Consider the following 23,401-nt stretch of genomic DNA (forward strand, 5'->3'; position numbering starts at 1 on the left):
GATCTGGAATTCTTCCTCTTAGCCCTATTCCTTTAACATCACTCACCCTGTTTTCTTCTGTTATTCTCTGACCCAAATCCAGTTACATCTTCCTGAGTTGTCCTCCCTCTTTGTGTTGGTTTTCTTGCTAATTCCCTTCATCACAGAATCATAACATCTCAAGTTGGAAGGAACCCATAAGGACCATTGAGTCCAACTCATGAATTAATGTAATGTTGGCCAACAGCTACTGCATTGCGAACTTTCTTCTGTCATAATATCCCTTGTGAATTATCACTCCAGTTTTCCTCTCTACCTACAGAGTAGCTACCACTTGCAATTTTGCTTTCTATATAAACCCCTCTGTCCTTATTTCTCTCCATGACAGTTTGCACTCTAAGGAATGAGTCCATCTGCTGTTCGCTCTTTGACTGTTGTTGCTCGTTAGCATATCCACTCTATGCAACATCAAACCTAAGACTTTTGCCTCCACCTGTCTCTATCTTAATGCGTTCCAATTCTTTTTCAGAGAGAAGGTGAAGGGAAACAATCCCTAGCTCCTCCTTTTGTTCACTTGATTCTAATGTTCCTTGCTCCTAGGAGTATTACCATTTGCTTCCAGTAAAACCCAGAGCACACCATACATGCATCCCATATTCTCCATGTCTTCAAGCATCTCTCTCCAGAGGTAATGGCATTTCCTAGGATCACATCTGTAAAGCACCCTGGGATACTTCAGGATGAAAGGTGCTCCATTAAAAAATAGCCAACTACCTCAGAAGCAGTACTGTGAGAAAACACAGTTACTGCTGGTCTACTAGTCCCCTAGTCCACACAGGACTTCAAAGTTAATGCAACCAAGCATTAGAGACAGCATCATGATGCAGGACAGAGAAAGGCCTAGCAGGAAGAAAATAGTATCAACATGCAAGCTAAGATGCAGTAAGCAGCACTGCTTTCTGCAAAGTGGTGGAACTCTGGTGCTATTAGCTCTATTGGAGCATGACCTTGCATTGAGAAAGCCACCAAATATTAATCAAAAGTGCAAACCAGGACCCAACACAGCTGTGACACAAATGGGCTGGTGACTGACAGCACACTCCACACAAAGCAGTGCCAGTGGAAGAGTGGAGATACTCAGCTCGCCTGGTCAATTTGCTACTAAAGAAGACGTATCAACATAGATCACAAATAATTTGGCAAAATGAGAACTCATCTGCTGCCTAATAAGTTGTGTTTTCCCAATTCAAACGTCACTGTTGAAATTTCATTCCATAGGAGAAATTTGCCAAAGAGATGCAAAACTACTCTCCCATATTCCAAGCTGGAAGCACAGAATTAGGCAAATGCTTTCAGAGAACCTTCTGTCAGCCGGCATTGAATACCTGTTGTCACTATCACTCTAATTATTTGGCAGCTAAATTCTGTTTGTAACACTGTCTGGGACATACCATGAGGAAAATACATTCATACATTGCCACTTTCACAGAAGAGAAGAAAGTACAGCAATAATGGCCACCACATACACTTTTTCTTCTGGGAACAGAGTTTGGATGGGAAGAAAAGGGGAAGAAAATTCATCTATCAAAAGGCGATGGAAGACATTTTTACATACAATTTCATATATAAAGAAAACAGGCTGCTGGTCACCCTATATCCTATACAAATCCTGGAAATGCAAACTGTCTGGAAAGAAGAAATAAAATGCTATACGCTAGTATGTGCACTAATTCATTAACTGCTCTGTGGCTTCAATCCAGCAAAACACTTAAGCACATGAATAGTCCCAACAACAAAGGCCTGAAAGCCTGCCCATACATTAAAGTAAAATGCAACGTAGGCATAAGCCTCTCCCTTGCTTTCAAAAAAACCGTACAAAACCCAGACAACAAAATCAACGCTGCCTCCCTTGGGTATAGCAGGCAAGGAGTGGGGTCACAGCAGCTACACTGAAAGACAGCTTAGGAAAATGTATTTACAAAATGCATATGTATTTGTATATACAAATTTTAAATACACATGCATTGGTGGTATTACATATTGCTTCCTAAGCATTGTAAGAGTCCAGCATATCTGCAATATGAAAGGGTCATTTAGCTATGAATAAGCATCCAAACTTTTTACTGGTTTTACTTTTATGGGAAGATAAGTTTGTCATTCTGTGGAAACAGGAATATGTTGCTCTGTTTTCCCTGAGTTTTCCTCAGAGAAGGAATCTGAATAAAACGCCATCCTGAGACATGCAGCAACCCTAGCTTACAAAATCAAATGTCAGGGTTCAAGCAAGAGTGATGATAAGATTTGGTGGGGGCACAAGGGAGAGAGATGAGTGATTCACTGTCTGGAAGGTGACATTGCAGGGTCTAGGTCAGGGGAAAAGTGAGAGGTGCTGGGGAAAGATGGGTGTAGAATGGAGATGATGAATATATTGCCACTTGATAAAAGTTACCTGCTATCAAGATTTGCTCAGACCACACCATTAAAGCATTCAAAAACCATTTTCCAGAGACCTCAGGCAACAAAATCCTTTGTTATCTGAGCAAGAACATTACCAAGAGGACCACTTTAAAGCACAGTTATAATTTCTCTTTTTACTATCATTAGTATTTACACTCACCAAAATAATCCTCTTGCTTCTCTGTTCAAATGCTACAACTAGCACCAAACACAGACACAGTGGGCATGTAGGCAAACACATTTTCCACACAGCAGCAAATCTGATCCCATTCCTGTCACAAACGGTTAATTTTTTTCTGGGGCATTCAGCATCAGATTTCATGCGGAGGCACCTGAAATAGCAGTCCTATGTTATTAGCCATTTAAGACTAAATGCTATCACCAACACAATAAGTGGAAGCCTAATCTGCAAGTAGTACTTCAGAAATGAATGAAATGTTTATAGGGCAATAGTGGTGTGAAAGTGGAAGAACCTGCTTGTCTCAGAAGTCTATATGCTCTGCTGGCACATTCAGGGTGAAAAACATCCAGTGTTTTTTACATGCATTGAGGCTTATTTGTCATTGCAGAATAGTTTCTTCATCGCAGAATGAGCAGGCTCTCTTCTGTGCCAAAGTGACTACCTCAGCACCTGTCTATTGCTCTGCTACAGTGTGTACTGACTTCTTACTACAATAACTAGCATTAGTAGCGTTTGAGATTAATAGACTATGCCCTGCAAGCATATTCTTCAGTACTGAACTGCCTTTAATCTACTTATCACATATTGGTTTCTTTCTCGCACTTTTTACTCTCTTTCTGAAAGTTCTGTGTAGGTCCTAGAGACACTTTTGTCCTATAGATTAGTGAAATGGTTTGCTAAGGTCTTCCACAGAAAGTGAAAAGTTTATGATGGTAGTACAGTTATTCACAACTTTCTTTACCTGTGCAATGGTGTAACCCAAAGAAATAATCATAATTTGCATCACCTTCTGATTCAGTCTCTTTAGTTAGCAGATATTCACAGTCTCCTGATGCTGGTTCAAATCCTACTGAAACTGCTGGGAGTTTGTAGACTTCTGAACCAGTTTGATTAGACTTGCACGTCATCTCCACTTCAGAGAGAACACTACAGCTGTGACTGGAGCAGTCTTTAGCCTCTACAGATTTCACGGTCTAACAAAGCTATATTATTCCATGCTAGTCACCATGTATATACCTAACTGGTATTCCATTTTTTAAAAAAAAGCAAGGCAGAGCTGAACACAAAAATAAGTATGACATCCACTAGCAGCATATCTGGTTTGTAGCCATCCCTGGCCTAACGATCTAAGAAAAGAAAGGTCAAGAAAATCCTTTGGAAGCTATGAGCTGTTTGCAAGAGGTCAACAAGACTTTGAGACAGTAAATAGAGTGCAGTCGATATTGCTGTGCAAGGGCGAACATGAAGAAATAGAATTGTTCTTGATAAGCAACTATTTGATTTCTATACTTTGATGAAAAGCATCAGCTAAACACTGAATATGGATTTTAATTTGGGCATATTTGTCAGCAGGCAAGGTAAGCAGAAAAAAATGGCAGTGTTTTTCCAATACCAGATCATATTGGAAAGCAAGGAAATCCTGTTTCTGCTTGTAAATAGACTGTGGAAGTCCAAGGAGAGAATTAAAATGGAACAGGAAAAATGGGATGTCATTTAACACAGCTACATTTCTGACCACAATGTTGTTTTTGAGATAGCTCAACTTAGTATAGGTCAGCACAGAAGTATCTCCACGAAGTGAGTCATAGTAAACACTAAGAGAAAATTAGGCCTTTACAGGTGTTTTCAGAGGAAGGAAAGAAAGAAACAAAACAACCCCATAAAATATTTAACCAAATGACACATAAATAAACTTTTGAGTGCTTAGAGATATATTTACATTCTGGGTTTGGGCACTTGATAGCTAATAGCAAGAAGTGAATTCGATGGACACTCAGAAGTGGCACCATTTACACTAGGTCCAGAAAGCCTCAGAAATGGGTTGAAAAACATATCCACAGTCTGGACAACAGGAATATTCCTTTAACCAATAATGTCCCTCTTGCATGAAACTAATGAGAACAACATAAAATACACAAGGGGGCTTTCCTGCTCCCATCAAGGCTCTACTTTTAAAGGATCTAACTATTCAGAATTACCATTGCTGTTCTTTTGATTGTATTGTTTTTCTGGCATTTTACTCTACCATGGGGTTTCATTGAACATTTCAGTAAGCTCCTGACGGGTAATCCTCCAGATTAATTCTGAGTTCATTTGGCTGATAAGTGGTCAGCTTCTCTGAGAGATAGCACAGGAATGACAGCTCACTATCTCTTTCTGTGAATTCTCAGAAGATTGAACAGCACAAGGTATTTTCAACTAATGCCAGCTGAAGACAAATGGTAACTTAGCCAAACGTTAAAAAGTCATGGTGAGATCTACACAGAAAGGCTTTTCAAAATAAATCTCCAGGTAAATGTACTATTCAGGATTCAAGAGAGAGACACAGATTAGGCTGGGAAAGTATTGCTCCCCAAATCCTGGTTTAAAGAAGCTTCTTACAGGCTTTTTTTTAATTATATGTTTTTCAGACTCCAGTTACAGCAGAGTAATTAAATGTCCATTAAGGAAGCACTTAGGCCAAATGATAGCTTTTCCTGGAAGCTTAGAGGGAGTTCTGAAAGCATTTTGTCTGGAGAGGCGAGAAGCAGAAACACAGTACTGGAGAAGAGCATGCAGACATGCAGCTGAACGTAAGGGCAGGGCAGGCCGGTCTCACCGCAAGCACAGCTTGAATGCCGCCCTTCGGCAGAGCTGGCAGGACCCTTTTTTTGTTTTGTTTGGCCTTTTCCTGGAAAGCTCCCCCAACACTGAAATATTTCACCTGTGAAAGGAAACAGGCGATTCAGAAACGTTACCAGGAGTATGCTCCTTCACCTGGCAAATCGGGCTTCATGCTTGAGCTGTTTCTTGTACTAAGTGCATAGTCTCTCCTCTCAATAAGGGGACTTCATGGATATTCATGCTATGGTGTAATACAACAGCTGCCTATGGAGACAGATGAGGCTGCCTAACCACCGCTGCCATATAGTGCCAAGGACAATACCTGCAGGTCTAAAGGTTTCAGAGTTTTGATGTTTGTTTTTTAATATGATTTTTTATATATATACATAATTATTATTATTATGCAGCTACTTCAGAGAACAAAATTTGGTTTAATGGAAAAATACACTTCTTTCAAAAGTAATGTTGACAACATTTGATTGACCTGTTCAGGTAGTTGTATTCAACCTTAATTTTCAGAATCTACACATTCCCAGTGTCAATGTGGCTGCCTTCTGAGAACAAGGGCACAGTGCAGAGAGTCCTGAATGTCAGTAAGAAGTCAAGCTGCTGGCACCATCTGAAATTGTTCAGTTTACAACAGTGAACCAATAGAGAACAAACAGAACAAAAAGTGTAGGGAGGAAAGGCAGGAGGGGACAGGATTTGCAAAATGCACTGTTATCCACCTGGTTCCCTGTGCTACACTTTGATCTCTAAACACGTACATGTAATTCATCAATCACTGATGTTAAAGTGCAAAGGGAATGAAAGACAGGAATTAAACAACAGACCAAAAGAATGGGGTTCAGGGTATCTGCATTCCGTTCCTAGTAGGAGCATACATAAAAACAGATACTCAGTTTTACAAAACAGATTTGGTGATATCAATATAGTATCAATTAAACTGCATGCTCTTTCAAATGATTCCTTCACAGCGTTTCTGGAAAGCTCCTGGGATTTCTACAGCCTTCCTGCATAACCCTAGGCAAATTATTTAACTTTTCTGCTTCCCATGTCTGTAACCTACAGCGCATGGCATAATAGCTCCTACTTCAGAGGGGGTTTAAAGCCCTAATGTAGTTTTTGTAGACTCCTGCGTCATCCTCTAGTGAATTAGTGATTGAAAGAACAAATAACTAGGAGTTCAGTTCTGAAGCAGGCAGAATGAGAAATGCACAGCATAAGAACCATTCACATTGCTGCTTGCCTATCTTGGCATTTGTAGCATTCCAAACAAATGTCAGTTTAAATAACCAATTCTCATTACATTAAATACTGAAATGCCAACATTGATCACATGAATTTATTTCAAAAATTACTGTATGAGTAAGTAGGCTCTTAGTTTTGGCCTGTCTAGTACTTTGCAGTTTGAAATGGATTGAAGATAGCAGCTATTATATTATCCTCAGCCCATGTTAACTGTAGGCAGAAAACCTGCCAACTCTGGTAAATCACCAATGTAACACAATGCTTGCAGTACACCGTACTGGATACTATTGGCTTACACTGAGTGTACAGTGATTTTGTCAGCTATAAACACAGAGAAGAACTTTTAAAGGAGGTGCTCCATATGAAAGAGGGACAAAAGTGCTGTTGCTTTTACTCAAAGATGAATCCTTATGTTGGAACAAGAGAAGAAAGATTATTTGCAGCTTCTCAGCACTGGTAAGTCAGGAAGAGCCTTTTGAAAGTGCTCAATCATACTACGCATCATGCACAAAAAGCACAAACTGATTCACTGCACAAGCTCAATGCTCTTATCAATGGTGAACATAGTTCAGAGGCTAACTCCAACAGCACACGATGTTCGTCTCTGTTATACTTAATGCCTCTGTTTCTGTACTTCTTGACTCCTGGGAAAAGCAAAGGAGGGGAACCCTTATAAGGGTACCATCCTGATCACTTGCGCATGATTGTGGATTGGCTTTGCAATCTCAGCACTTGACCCATTCCACTGAGAAAAACATTAGTTTTCAAAGACACTGCTGCAGTTTGATTATACTATGACTATACTGTGGTTTATACAGGAGAGGAATTAGCTAAATGGAAAGAAAACTATGAGACAGTGAAAAGAAACGGCGTTAGTGAGCCAGGGAATTAAGGAGGCAAAGAAGTATAGATTTTGCCTTGTGCTACCTGTTTCACACCCTTCTTTTCTTCTTCAATCTATTCTCCTCCACTTCACCTCATTCCCACTTGGCTGGCTGTCTCTCTCCCTCCTTCTCTTATTTTCTGTTTGCCTGACACAGCCTTGTCTCACTCCCTTCTTCCTTTGTGTCCCCTCTTAAAAAATATCTCGTGGTGCTACTACGATGTTTCTGCCATGAAAGCATTCACAGAGACTATGTGTTTTGTGTTGTCCTCTGCCCTATGTTTGCCTTGTTTACTTAGGCTGTAAATTTTCCCAGTTTGTATGAGGTCTCACGCAATCTGGCCCCATTCTTTACTGGTGCTCAAGTACAAAATATTCAAAATACCATCAAGAAAAGTAACAAACCCAACATTTTTATGACCCAGATACTTCTAAGATATAAAGCTTAACAGAGCATGCAAGTATTCTTAGGCTTGAAAATATACACGGCTATTAAATGCAAGCATCTTCCTTCTTATTTTCATTAACTTCTAAATTATTTCACAATAGCTCAGAGCAACCTCAAACATAATTACACAGAATTGAATAATTAACAGAACTCATTAAATGCATAGTATGCATACCATATACAGGAGGGTAACAGTACATATGAACAGGTATTTGGCATTCATATCTTGAATTCCTACTGGTTTATAGCCAAAAAACCATGCAGCATTGGCCTCTAGAGAGTTCCTGCTGGATCACATCTTTGACATTTGTCATGAATGGCAGAAAAGATGAACAGTGCCTGCAACACAGTCTGTGGCTGATTTCTCTGCATAGTGAAAAATACGAGACGCACACAGAGACCTACAGTGACTACAGTAGGTATGAAAGATGCTGAGCGTCTTTACACAGTATTCAGAGCAGGCCCTGAATTCATCATTGTATCCCTGATGGTATGAGAGAGACACATCATACAGCATGTGGTATACTTAAAACAGAGTCCATTTGTTGTGTGCATATGTGAATGCAAGCTTTTTCCCAGTACGCTCTTGCTTAATATTCTTCCCAGATCTTTCTCACCTGATGTTTCAGTCAACTGGATGTTAGAGGCCTTTAAAAAACATGTCAGTTCTTTTATTTAGTATAATCCTGCTATATCCAGAGCAGCCAGTATGAACAGAACATTGGTTCACTTCCAATGCTATTGAATGATTGAGTGTGAAAGCCCCCTTTGCATATTTTCTCTCTTTAATTTTTTTTTTAATGTACTACTTTCCAGTGTGTTTTCCCATTTGTGCATATAGCTTTCCCATCTTGTCAGCACTGCCAGTCAGCTAGCTGCTGAGCTACAGACTGTTCGCTGCACTTTCTGTCACACAGGTGTGGAGAGATTTTTGATCTGACTTACAAATTCCCTGCTCCCCCTGGCAAGCTGGCTGGCTGTCATGCTGCAGCAGGGTGTTTCAAACAGCTGCTCTTTCCAAGACGCACTTCTTTGCATCTCCAGCTTCATTATTTCTTACACACTTCTACCCTTTTAGTTTCATCCTTTCCATACCAAAAGGCATTGGCAATGGAGCCATGCAGAAACAACTACCCTACCATTAAACTATTTGCGATTCTGGCTCACTGAGAAATTATCTGCATGTCCTAGTTTATCACTTAGTCATGTACAACTGTGTATCTACTTTTACTACTGTTCAAGCACTGTATGCAAGTTACATTACTTGCCAGTCGACATTTCCTAGTACATTTAGGCTTTAATTTTTTAGTATTATTTTATTTTTAAAACATTTATGTCTGTTCTGATCAGTGCACTTAAATCTGGGACCTGTTAGAGGAGAGCTTCTACACAATGCACTTAGAATTCAATCCCAGATTTTGGCAAAATCTGGCAATCTGCTATTGTTTCTGAGTGTTGGGAGATTTCTCCCTCAAGTTTCAATGAACTCACCACCATTGCATCCTGCTAACCGGTTGGTTTACTAGTGCATTCAATCTTAGCTGAAGCAAAGCAGCAGAGAGTATTGATTACTCAAAAAAATTTGGTTTTCTTTCTGAATTAAACCTAATTCAAAGTCACAGAAAATTTTGAAGCACAATATTTTTCCTTCAGACAGCACGTGAGCTCTGAAACTAATGTAGAATATGTAGAGACTTCATATTTTGTTGAGTATAAGTATGATACGGGTCTGAATTGGTCCCTAAGAATTCAACAAGGGCCTACAGCCAAGCAGAGTTGGTTGCATTTAACTCTGTAACTTGGGATATACCGATACTCTATCTTGATTTCATATCCTATATCATTTCCTCACATCCTGGTTTCCATCTGGACTGCTCTAAGGAACAGGACTGCAACTGCTCTAATGGAGTGAATCTATCCTGCAGTTCAGATGCAGTCACAAGAGCTTTAGACAATACTGTAACATTAACACCTCGGTTTTCTTAACTATAAAAGGAAGATTGCAGCCTCAAGTTTTAGATGCATTTAATATTTTTGTAAACCAAAAGTGATGTGGCTTTGCCTCCAATTCTATGTCATCCTAAGCAGTCACCATCTAAGCTGACGTTTATTGAAGGCCTTAATGTGAAAGCTGAGGAAAAAACCCTACAACAAAAAAAAACTACTGACAATTTCGATACTTAAAACTCTGCTTTTACAGTTTTATTTGGATAGACTTGGTTTTATTTGGATAGTACTTAAAGGGCAGCTACAAAGAGGATGAAGGCTCTCTTTTCACAAGGAACCACAGAGAGAAGACAAAGGGCAATGGGGTACAAGTTGCACCAGGATAGGTTTTTTCTTGACATAAGAAGGAAATTTTTTACAGTGAGAGCAATCATGCACTGGAACAACCTCCCCAGTGATACGGTAGAGTCCCCATTGCTGGCAGCTTTCAAGATGTGACTAGACAGGGCACTTGATATTCTCATCTAGGGCTCCCTTTCCCACAAAAGGTTGGACCAGATGACCAGGTCCCTTCCAACCTGGGCTGTTTTGTGATTCTGAGACTACTTACTCTCACATATAGTCCTAAACTTTCACCTGGTATTGTTTTTATGATTATGATTACTGCTTCCTCTCATAGCTGAATTTAAGTCTGCTTACACTTAAACTAGTTTTATACCAGTGTAACTTTACTAGTCCTAATGATGACAAATCACTGATATATGAGAGGAGAGAGATCAGGCCAAACAGGGATTATTTTTTACTTATACCAGGTCTTTTCCCCCATTGCATTTCCCCTTGAGACAAATTACAAACTCCTTCCATTGCAGAGGAATGGAGAAAGCAAATGTGAGATGCCCTTCACAAGGCTGCTGAAGCAAATAAGAATCCCTGAAACCAAAGCACAATAATTTTTGTGGGTTATACACAGTTTTAAAAAGTTACACACTTCTAACAGGGCACAATGAGATTTAAAATGGTTTATTAAGCCTTTTTTTCCTGGATCCATTCTGTATACTATATTCTGTGAAAGATAATCAATTGAACTATTTATTCAAAATGTATCATGGGACTGTATAAACAGGCAAGTTTCTATTACACTGAGGTCATACTGTGTGCAGTTTTACAAAAAAGCTTCCAAGATCACAGTATGTTTGTCCAGATAAAACTTATGCTGCCTGAAAGGTTTTCTTATTATGTTACCTGAAAGCACATTAATTGATTTCCTTAAAATTTACTTTACATATATTTCTTTACAATCATATTAGGATTCTAATTTAAAAGGACAAGTAGAACTGTTCTGCTCCAGTGAATGGGATGCCTGTACTCAGGGTAGCTATGGCAAAGTATATTCAAGTAATAGGGTAATTTAACTGGTTACATCATCATGAAAGAGCTGTCATAGTTGAGATGAGAAACGTTGTACTTCATAAAGTCTGGAACGGTGCTGGCAACACTTAATTATTTAAAGTCACCCTTCCACAGTAATCTAAATATGAATAGATTATTGTGCTTTCTGTAGAAAAAGCACCTCTGTCCTCTAAAGTGCTTTGCAGAAATTCTGAGTCACAATAACCTTCTTGCCCAGAGTCCCACAGGGCACCAACACCAGAGATGGGAATAAAGTCCAGAATCCCAACCTGTAACCTTTCCTGTACTGACCTGGGATCACTCTTCCTCCCAGGGAGTCCTAATACATTATTCTACTGCTATAAAATCCCACTGAACTAAGAAAACAGGTAAGAAATACAAATAAATCACGGAAAGTAAGAATGAAAAAAATGAAGGAAGGTGTTTTTATAATCCTCAGAACAAGAGGTAGTTTGATATCAGCTGACCGAAGGACTCCTATGCTACTACTCCAGAGTTAACAAGGGTTTAAACATATAATCAAGTTTAGCAAGTTACTACGTATCAGCACAAGCATGGCAAGCCATTTCAGAAGCCCACTTAGCCCATGACAAATGCGAGACAACTTGGCTTAGCATGTTTCCCTTTCCTCTAGGACTAAACTGTTACACTTTTAGTGCAGAAAGAGACAAGCTGGTTTTTGAGACTCTGTTTGTAGCACAGGGATTTGCTAAGTTGTGGTAGCTTGACTTTATGTCAAACTCCCTAACTTTGCTAAGAACATAAGGAAAACGGGATAAGGGGAAGTGAAAAAGCATTTCCTTGCCAAATGTTTTTTTAACAGGCTTGAAAATGATAGTGACAACCGTGTTAAAAGCTTTTCCACCATTTGACCAGACCATCATAATTTCCAGCCTTCTATAGCCTGGTACTTCTCCACCTCTTCTTGTCTCCGCTTAAAATTACCGCTCCTAATTGCACCTGCCTTTTTAGTTTACTTGGTACTAGCTGTATAAAAACATTATCAGCAAATGATTAGCAGATATAGGACCACTAATATAACCATGCTTTAGGTAGACAGTCAGGGGATGGAATCGAAAATGACAGAAGTCTTCCTAGCCATAGAACTTACGAAATAGCTGGCTTGTAAGCAAACAACCTTTGTGCTTTAGGAGACTTGCCCTCTGGAGGTGGGACAGCAATGGCTTTCTCTAAGGCTTCAGCTGAGAATTTAGGTTGGTGAGGCAGTTTGTAGCCAGGGCTCCTGACCACAATACCTTGCACAGTTGTAATGCAAATGGGACACACCGTACCCTTCATTCTGATCACTTCAAACTTCAGCGGAGATAAAGACATAGCTATTAACTATAGCTGATAGCTAAACTCTATTTTGATGCTTTTTAAGCCCAATTCAGATTTTTAATCAACTTTGCTATCACTAGGACTTTAAGGATGCGCCCAGAGGCTTTGCTAAATTGGGGCTTTTGACTTATCATCAAATTATGGAAAAACATGCTGTAACCCACTCACCTGACTCAGTCACAGCTGTAGTGTGCAATACTAATCTCCACATTTATTAAACACATGCTCCCTCTGGAGCTGGAGATGATACAGTAACAGCTGTTTCATTCTGGTTTCTTTTTAAGTCATGAGGAAACAAACAAACATTGTCTCTGGTATAATTCACAGTCTTCGCACCTACTATTGCAATTAAGAGGTACTAAGATAAACAACGGTTAAGTTCTCTACATCTTTTACAATCCACTATCCCTCCCATTCTCTCGCCCCGTCATTATCATCATTATTGTGAGTAAACTACTACTGACATCTCACTCAGCAAAGAGAAATTTTTATGCAAAAATAAATGAGGTAAGTTTTACTGGGCTTAGTATCTTCCCAAAAGATACTGAGCTTAAACACACAAAATAAGTAGGCCTATAATGAAGGCAATGAAACAAAGCAAACACTGAGAAACCAGGGTTTGCCCTGACTTTAATGTCAGCCTGGCCTCCCATTGGTATAAAATCCATATTTCTCTGTGAATCATTAATCCTTTTTGTCCACAGGAAATAAGAAGAACGATTCTAGATGGTAAGCAAACACATCATTTGGGACATAAGGATGATATTAAAAGCCCCTACTATGAAGTCCAGTGTGGCTTTTAATCACAGCTTGTGGGTAGGAGCATGGTGGTACAATACACCCCCAAAACACTGGGACAGGCACAGTGCATCTCTGGAAGCTGAGGAAATTCGCACAGCAGCCAACAACTTTAAGGAGGGTGCCTCATACCAGAAGATACTTTTCCCTAGTCTGGTTAGTGCAAAAAGGGTTATATTCCTTCCTCTTTTTAATCCCCAAAAGAATATCCAATGCTCTTTTTCAACTCTGAAACTACCACATCACTTGAATGTGCTGATGAGCTCAAAGAGCATGATCAGCACCATCCTTCCTGACGGTCGATGCAGGTGAGCTGGGCCTGCAGACAGGGCAATGCTTAGGCTTGGTACTGCTCCCTGCATTCTGAACTCATCCCAATTCCAAGTAAATTCTAAGCACCTTGCAATGCTTCTCCCCTTTTCCCAATGCACTTGAAAACAGGAGGGAAAAGGTGGCAGCAACCTGCATGAAGAACCTTGTAGTTGATTGTTTTAGACTAGCTGAGTCCTTGAAGACACTAGGTAATGTCAAGGACACCAAGACTGTGTGACTGCACATGCATTTTTCAGAGACAGAAAAGTAATCCCACTGCAATTAATGGATCTTATTATGCTCAAAGTCAACAAGCTTGCTAAAGGGCTTTGGCAAGTCAGCGCCTTTGTGTTTGGACTGCAATGCTGGCTGTGTGGTGTGCCTTTGTCCACTTCAGCCTTGTTTACCAACAGAGGTATAGACACAATCTAGCCCTAGGCACAGTTCTGGCTAAATATGTTGATGCATATTTTTGCATTCCAACAGTTTCTGTAGAGGTGCTTACAAGTGAGACAGATGAAAGTGAGTAAACACAGTTATTAAAAAAGCCATTTACTTTCTCACCAGACATGTTTACTATTTGCAGTTCAGTCACCTTTGACAACTGAAAGAGATCATTTCATCTCATTTCCTTCCTCCAGGATACCCACCTGATGTATTTCTGTGAGGGATCATGGCACTACAGTGTAATGTTTGCTGGTACTGTAAATTGGCACTTTATTTTTGAAAAGCTACAAACCGTTTGTTCATAAAACACTTTACAATCACCATCTGTCTATTTGGTAGGTTGCTTGATTTTTTCAGATCTAAAAAAAATTGAAGATGTTGCTTCAAATTAAACATCCATGTCTTATATGACATTTTCTTTGTAAACAAGTTAGCACAAATATATGGTTCCCATGCATATTTATTATGTGCATACAGCAGTCAACCTTCAAATCCCAGTCCTTCCGGCAAACTAGGAACCCTCTTTGTCATAAAAATTTACCCTTTTCCCTCAATAAATCTTTTCCTTAGAAGAAACTTTTGCCTTTAGAGTCTCATTTTTCATTTATTTCATTAGTTCCCATCTCAGGTAACTAAATTCTCTTTTATTACAGCTGGGAATTTTTATAATGTGCAAATTGAAATAATGATTGTATTGCAGTACTCTGCAAGTGGTTTTCATTAAGCCTCCAGCTACTATTCCTTGCTCTGTTGGATATCTTTGTGTCAGGGTTACTTTACGCTGGACAGAAATTTGACCAATTTATGTTGAAAAGAATGACTAAAAACTTATTAGGTAACAACCTTTAAAATGCACTGGTTGATGGACCTTAATTATATGTTCTTGTCATAATCAAAATACCTCAATCACTTAAAACTTAATAATCATGCTAAAACGTGGACCTGTGAATATACTCCAGAGATTCACACTTATGAAAATCAAAATTACTATTTGTCTTTATAATTCTGTGTAAGCAGACACACAGTGCCCAAAATACATTTACATTTCTGAGATGTTACACTACAACATTTTGCTTTCTTGTCAACAGAGTGACTAAACTCACTCTCTATGTTCAGTAGGTATTTCTGCTTAATTTTAGTGACTTAAAATAGTTCAGAACCATTTGTGTGGCTTGTTGAAATTTACAGCTTGCTTACATTGTTGATCACCAGACTCATCTTGCTACTTTGTCATTCTGTATTGCCTATCGGTAAATGAGTCTGCTAGCATATATTCCCATTGCTGCCAGGGTCACCAGAAGTCTGAATGAACACACAAAGAGTCCACTTAATTGCAAAGATTTATAGCTATGCTGTTTTCTTTTCTCCCTTTCCACTCAAACTTGTCTTCCATGTCTGACACGTATAGAAAAGGAAGAGCTGCTTGTTCTAGTCAAAATCAGCAGCAGACAAGGATCACAGTTTTGCAGGGATTCCTTGTTTCTACTGCTAGTGTATAGGCAACAGAGAAGCAGTTTTCTAATCCACCCTGGACAGGGTACTGAACCAAAAAAAAATGCTGTGTCAATATAGTATCAGCCATCACCAGTCTGCAATGAAGCAATGAGCTACATGCCTGGCAAAAAAAAACATAGCCTGTATAACTTCCAGAAGCAACAAGCTGTTCATTTTGATTCAAGATACCATGCTTTCTAAGGTGGAAGACAGGTGAACTATTATAAAATAAATAAACAAGAATTTTTGAAGTCTTAGAAACTCAGAAGCAGAAAGCTGCCATTTGAAAATCTGCCTCTGCCTGCCCAAAGAGCCTGATGTTTGACTCATGTATAATTTCTATGTCAAACTAAAACCTTTTCCCCTCTCTTATTTATGGCTCTGCTACAAGTTTGGGTAGCAGAGGAATCAATCAATTCCAACCAGCCAGTGAAATGATTTTCAGAGCTCTGGGATAAAAAAAATTCCCCAAACAGTTTCTGCATTTCTGATTGAACACAGTTATCCTAAAGAGCACAGTTTACACACTGAAAACTTACCAATGGAGCGATGAATGCAGGTGTGCTGGTTATCACTCAGAAAAAAGCCCTCTTTGCACTGACATTCATAGCTTCCCATAGTATTTACACAAATCTGCTGGCACCCTCCATTGTTATCCTGACACTCATCAACATCTAGAAGAGAGAAGGAAAAACAAATGCAAGGTAATGTACAGGTTCAGAACATACTTCTAGAAGAGCAAGGGATCCACAAAAAGGCACACTGTAAATTAAGCTAATGAAAACTACCCAAACCCCATCAGAGCTAATCCAAATTAATCCATCTAATTCTTTTTCCTGCATCCCAGGTTTAAAGTTAACATAAAAAAACAGTGGGGAGGGGAGTCCAGCTAAGTCTCCATGCATTCAGGGCTGCAAATTGATTTCCAACGCACAATGAATGTTAACGTCCTAAAAAGGCTGTGACCCCATCTGCCAAGTGTGGTGTTGCACTCTGTCATTCCCACTCCACTTGGAAAGACATACTTCAGGCCTACAGTAATTTCTAGCAGGGGTAGCAGGCAAACACAAAGGGCATTACTGGGTGAAAAGAGTCTTTATAGAGTTCTGGTCTTGAACAGAACAGCATGTTTCAATTACTGGAGTCATAACCCCCTACTTTGTCAGTTTGTTTAATGTTGTTTAATGAAAAGAAGGCTTCTTAAACCTAAATGTTCCATGTCTGTATTGTCATTTTAATAGGCAAATATATAAAACCACAAAGGCAGCATTAGCTACTGGCTGTTTTGAGGGTCCCTGCCTACCCCCATCACCTCTCTTTGGTATAAAAGTTTTTATGCTGTTGTGTTTAACAGAGACATACATTTCAGCTTTGGGAAACCACCGCCACTAAAAGATACCCGTCCCACATTCAACCTTGCAAGTCTCCCATTTTGCTCATAAAAGGTGTATCATATCCATTTTCTGTCTCTTCTTTGGACAAAAGCAACTTGCCATCTGAAAAAAATACATGTTTTCCATTTTTATGGAGACTCTGCAACCAGTTAGTTATTTCACAGTATTTGCCAACATGTCAGCAAACGAGTTGGTGTTTGTTTTGCTTTCATTTTATTTTTGGGGGTGGCGTAGGGGGGGAACCACAACAAAGCTAAATGATCCACAATATTCAAAACTTCAGAAGAGCTGGCACTGCTCTTTGAGTTTTTAATTAATTAATTCCTCCAGGACTGGCCACAATACACTAAGGTAAAACCAAGCTGCATTTGCCAGTACTCTTGCAGGCAAGGCCAGGAAGCTCTGAAATGCTGGAGAAACTCAGCTGGTAACTAATGCTGGAACACCGGCTAGTTCTGGTAGCTTGCTTGGCTATGCCTGCTATTGCTGTTTGTGCTAGTGTGCTGCCTGCGCTTTATGTGACAGAAATTGTAGCTCTTTCGAGACAAAAAGCTCAAGGGTAATTATAGCAGTACCCAGGGAAACCAGGCAGTCTCCTCTCTTGAACTACAATGCAAGTGTGTAGACAGTCCTTCTCCTTTTTCTATTTACCAGGAAATGTGAAGCACTATTGCCTCAAATTTTCTGTATCAAGATCCTCCCTGTCCTCAGTTCTTACCCTCTTCCAGATTTGAACCTTTTCATAACCCCATCAGAGTAGTTTGGGAGGGCATAGGAAAAGAAGTGAAGACTTTCCTTGCCTATAGCAGTATAAGAAGAAAAGATAAATAAGACAACTTTGTGAGACTCTTCCTCTGTGAGTCAGCAGGCCTTGCTGCCCTATTAGTGCTAACTCAAACTAGTTCCTTCAAAACAGCATACTGGAATCTAGATCCTCCTCCCTGGAAGATTAGCTGAACACTTACTGAAGGAAAAAGTATCAGTTGTTACATGTACAAACCCCAAAATTTTGCTACAAAGTACACAGCCTTCCCAGTGTTCTGTTTATAGTATCATAAAGCAACTTGAACAATTGCCTTCCAGCTCTGATGAATAATCTGAAACAAATGCAATGATTTATAAACATTTTCTTTCTGCTCCTGAGAGCAAATGCTGGTGATTTACCACTTCCGTAAAGAGACAGCTCAATTTACCACGAAGCCCAAAATCCATAGGCTAGAATAAAAGTTATTACAATTTAAACTCTTTTAAAAGTTTTACTATGAGGAATTTCTTCTAATTGTTTTCAATTACTTGCCTCAAAATTATTGTAATATGCATTTATGAAGAGAAGGCGTTGAAGAAAGGGAGCAGCTGGGATCTAGGAGTACTGTGTCTCCATCTCCATACTACATGCCTTCCAATAATACTTGGCCTGGTGATGTAGGATTAACATTTTCTCTTCTCAGGCCTGTCCTACTAGGATCAGGCTTTTTGGAGCACTTTGTATTACTGCCATTTTAAAAGGCAGTATTGCTTATTATCCACCATACCAAGCAATCTATTGGACATGGCTGCCTGGAAAATATTTACTTGGTAAACTTTCTTTCCAATGAAGTCACTTTATGAGCAGCCTATTACTAACCCAGTTTAGAGAATGGGGTAAAAATGTCTTCTGAAATTAGAAGAGAGAACTCCATTGACTCCAATGAGCTCAAGCTTTGGTAGATCTGGCAGAATAATTCCTTCGTGTATTTGAATTTTTTCAAAGCTCACAAATGAAATATCTGCCAAAGAGGCTTTTTCTTTCTTTCATTGTTTGTGTAACCCTCATTCAACGCAGATCAAGTTACCCAGCTGAATGTGTAAACATCGGCAATGCAGCATATGTGAGATTGCATTTTGGACCAGATTTTCTAGAGATTAGGTTCCGTGTAAACACCAAAATAATAGCCAGGTTTTCAATAAAGCTCTTCTGGCTCCAGTTTTGGAGGCTCTACATGTCAAACCAGGCTGCTGTTTTGAAAAACTGAGGGTGGATCCTCAGGAGTTTTAATTGTTGGCACTCTATGTGACAGTTTACACCTGCTGGAGACCTGCACCCCAGAGCCTAATTCTAGATAACAGGGAAAAAGTCACTAAGGATGTAAAATTCCTTCACTCTAATCCTTCACATCTAATCTAAGCCCCAACTAAACCCATTTTAAAACTTTTGAGTTTATTGAGCACAAATACAAATCTCACTTTCTTTATTACTCTACTCTTTATAAAAATGATTTTTTTTTTTTTTTTTTTTTTAGAGCAAACAGACATGTCTTCTTTGGCAAACTTCTGCACAAAATCAGCCCCTGGTCATCCTACCCAGGACCAGGGCTGCCTTCCTGAGGGCAGCAGCCCCATGGCAGCAGGTGCAGGTCTCCCTTCCTTCAAACTGGTGCATTGAAATTAAAATCCATGTCCTGGGCTCCTTATCCAGCGAAAATTCTTTCATCCAGCTTGGCCTCACCACGCGACTGCTGATTCCTAGAGTACATTATCTACTGCTTACAGGACAGCTGAGCCTCAAAATCCTACTGATGACCCCAGGGTGGAAGCTGGAGCAAGGTTTCAGCAAACCTACACAATCCAAGCTCACAAAATGATGGAAAAAGGTTCTCACCTGAGCCGAGCTCAGACGGTTATCCCACATGGCTGCTCCAACCCTCATCCTCAAAAAGAGAAGAAAAACTAGGAGCAAGTAAATACATGTCCTTAAGCCATTCTCTGTAACACTCATCACAAAGAACTGTCCTGTGATTCTGTCTACCAAAGACACTCCCTGATGGAAGCATCTAAAATTAACTCAGCTTCCACAGTCCTTAACTACCCCTTACCAGCACAAATAAATAGTTAAGATAACAATCAGCAAAAGAGCTAGAATCGCTTATACAGAGTTCAGACCAGAGTGACAAACCTATATTTCCAGGGTGGTAAAGGCCTGGACTTCAAATCAGACAGTCATCATCAAGGACAACAAGGAATAAGGGAAGAGCCAGCTCTGGGAGAGGCTGGGAAAGGAGAATTATCTTTGAGAAGAGAAAGAGAGATAATGGATGCATATATACATACATACATACATAGATATATCTATACATTAGCAGCATTATGCAAACTAATGCATTTCTGAATTTGCATAAGACCTCTAGCTTTTTGGCCCACTGCCTTCACATAATCAAACTTGTGTTCTGTATCTTGGTAAGATGAGATCCTCTAAAGAGCGGTAGTGTGGAACAGTATCAAAGGGTAGGAAACATTACAGTTGATAAAGATGGATGTTTTATTTATTAAATAAACAAATGCTTTCAGTTTCTCATTTAATTTATCTGATGGCCTTTTTAAACTAGCTCCACTGGTATTTCACCCTGATCTGGCTCAGAGCTTCCCGCAGTATTTAGCTTAAAGAAGCTACTCTGATTGAGCATCCTGTTTGGACACCATCAAGGGAGAAAGGTCTGCTAAGGGTACCTGAAACCAAAACCACAAGCAGGAAGATACAAAAGTGGAAATGCTACACAGAGTCAATGTCAAGAACAGTATGTCCACTGTCTACTTCCTCCCATGATCTTCTCTTCCTTCCTTCTGACATTTTCCTTTCATGTCAGCATTTTCATAAGCACCTAAGCCCCTCAGAAATCTGAGTCTCATCTTCAAGGTCTCCAAAACATTTGGGAGCCACAGTACCATTCACTTACTATAGAATTAAGATTATTTGGAGACTTCTAAAAAGAGGACTTTGACTCATGATTCAGGGAGCTGATCCTGCTAGTTTTTCTCTGAGCCCTTTGAAGCTTTTGGAAGATTTCTCTAAGACGCCTATTTTACCAGTGCAAAACTTCATGATAGAGACATGAACTACTGCTAGCAATACTGCAGACTTTCCTCAAATGTTAGCAACAAAACACCACTGAGGATATCCTTTATTTGTAAGAGAAACAATTAACAACCACAAACTCGGAAAATATGAGCGCCTGACTTTAAAATTTTAAAATCATTATATTCAATTTTAAAATCATTATATTCTGAATATTTCTGGTCAGAAAGCTGGCTGAAAGTCTCATTAAAAAAAAAAAAAAATAATCACATTCCTGGATTTACTATAGTCATAGTTATTCTTATACCAAAAGAACATCTAGCCCAGCATCCTCTCTTTGACACTGCCCTGTAGTTGATACTCAGAAGACTGTAGAGTTAGGACAGAACCATTGCTGGCATGCTCTCCCAGCTTTCAGCAATCACATACCTATTAACCTTCCTAAATCACAAGCTAGACCATTGTCACTGCTGGATCTTTCCTGTATGAATTTGTCTAATCTCTTCTGAACCCAACATGATGGGGCAATTACTTCTGCAATTTAAATGAGTTACACAAGAAAGACATCCTCTTTTGTTTTTTTCAAACATGCTGTTTCAAAGTCTGAATGAATGCCCCCTAATCCCATTATTCTGCAAAACAGTAAAAATTCATTCTTGATCTTACAGTTCCCCCTCAGCCTCATACTGCCTACCCCATCTATTTTGAGCCCTGAAGCACAGCAATACACAAATACGATAATTACAGACACAATTCAAATTACTTCAGTATATCATGTTTAAAACAAAAAGTGCTCATTTATAGAAGTTAACCTTAATGACAGCAACATTTGGCACATGTTCTTCTCACTTCTCTATTCCATTCCCTCCAAGTACCATGATGCTCTATTGGAGTGGGCGTCTTGGAAGATCCGATTTCAAGATCGCTGTGGAAGCCCAAAGAGTAAATCTGGCACGTAGGAGTGAAGGAAGCGGTATCAGATTAGAGGTTGTAGGCAGGTGTTCCTGCTGGAATGGTCATACAAGTAGTCAACAAGCTGTCAAGGTAGGGAGGGTGATACGTTGCATCAGCTGAGGGGGCCATGGAAACAGGAATCATTGCTAATTGAAATAGCTGCTAAACCATCTTTCTTAGACCAACTTTATATGAGCATACAAAGGGAAATACTACAAGAAAGAGATACCACTACCTGCGTAGACAGCATTCATATCTCCAGGATATCTGAAATCAGACTTCACCAAGAATTTAAAACCTGGGCCCAAATTTTCTACTATTTGCACATAAGGGTAGAATTCTGCTTTTTGTCCCCTTCTTTCAGAAACTGAAAAATGTGGTGAAGAAAAGGAAAAAAAAACACCACACCCTTGCATCCAGTACTTCATTCACTACCACAGTTGCAGAAAACTTCACTACAGTCCTTGCTAAGATGACATCCCCTTGCAAAAAACCCAGATCCTACAGCAGTGAATGCTTAGTGGAGTAGACATTAAAAAAAAAAAAAAAAAAAAAAAAAGAAAAGTGCAAAAGATTACCTTTCCCTGAAAAATAAAGCACATTTTACAGAAGAGAAACATGACGTACTAATCACAAAAATGCTCTTGGGTGATGAACACTAAAATCATTCTAAAATGATCAATGAACTGATCCCTAGAACCACTCTTTTCTTACGTGCAAGGACACAGCACCTAAATTGATGCCCATCTGTCCTGGAGAATCCCATCTCTTAATGGGCTACAATCACCTGTCACCTTAATACCCACTGACTAGGCTTCTTGTTTGTCCGCACCATTATAGATATGCGCAACTTGAAAAGAAATGCTTAAAATCTTTTTTCTATAGCTATTTTGTGACATACAGTGGAATTCCCTAAATTTCACACTACACAAACACAGTGTAAGTTCAGCTACAACAGACTTCTTTGCTATGTATAGCATAGGAAATGTTCACTTAACGCCAGGGCTCAACTGCTGCATGTGATGCTTGCCCATTTGCTAAGATGAAGTAAACAGCCCCACGGACATTGCGTGAATGTTGCACTGAGTTCAAGTCTCTTGACGTCACTTGTTTATTCTTTTCTTAAACAACTGGGCACCACTGTCGGTCAGTTTAAGACACCAAAACCTTTTTCGCAGCTTTTAGCATTTCCAAAACAAACATCCAGGCCCCTTAATGTGACATCTTAGTTGTAGCTTCTATCCTCTCACTTGGTAATCACCTCTGTTTTTCAGACAGACATATGCACATGGTGGCCTTCTGACAACAAAGCCTAAACACAAAGTTCCCAATCAATTATTTTTTAATAAGCTATCCATTCTTCTGATACAGGGTTTTAAAACAATTTTGTATGAATTTGATCCTGGATCGTTTCATCGACAGTGCCACTGTCTGGGGAATGCCAGCAGTCTCCAGCTTGGCCTGAGGCTCTTACTGTGAGGCTCAGACAGCCCCGGCCCCACTAGCAATAAGCTTGCAGTTCCCACTGGTGTCTAGCTGCATGTAGGGCACTCCACGTTGCAATGCTGGATTAACAATCCTCCATAAACTAGAAGGAGGGAAGTTAATGACAGATGCAAACAAGCAGCAGTCCTGAACAACCTAAGGAAAAATTTGGGACAAATTGAGCAAA

General features: G+C 39.5%; 1 protein-coding gene across 1 annotated transcript in view; it reads right to left on the minus strand.

Annotated features, from left to right (window-relative positions):
• SCUBE1 (signal peptide, CUB domain, EGF-like 1) overlaps positions 1–23,401 on the minus strand; it is a 215,308-nt gene that overhangs the window by 141,635 nt on the left and 50,272 nt on the right. Inside the window, exon 4 of the mRNA XM_009879702.1 lies at positions 16,092–16,226. Within this exon, the coding sequence (XP_009878004.1) occupies positions 16,092–16,226 (135 nt within the window). The remainder of the gene's footprint in view (positions 1–16,091; positions 16,227–23,401) is intronic.

The sequence above is a fragment of the Charadrius vociferus genome, unplaced genomic scaffold (assembly GCF_000708025.1).
Source record: "Charadrius vociferus isolate BGI_N301 unplaced genomic scaffold, ASM70802v2 scaffold90, whole genome shotgun sequence".
In the NCBI taxonomy this organism is placed as follows: domain Eukaryota; kingdom Metazoa; phylum Chordata; class Aves; order Charadriiformes; family Charadriidae; genus Charadrius; species Charadrius vociferus.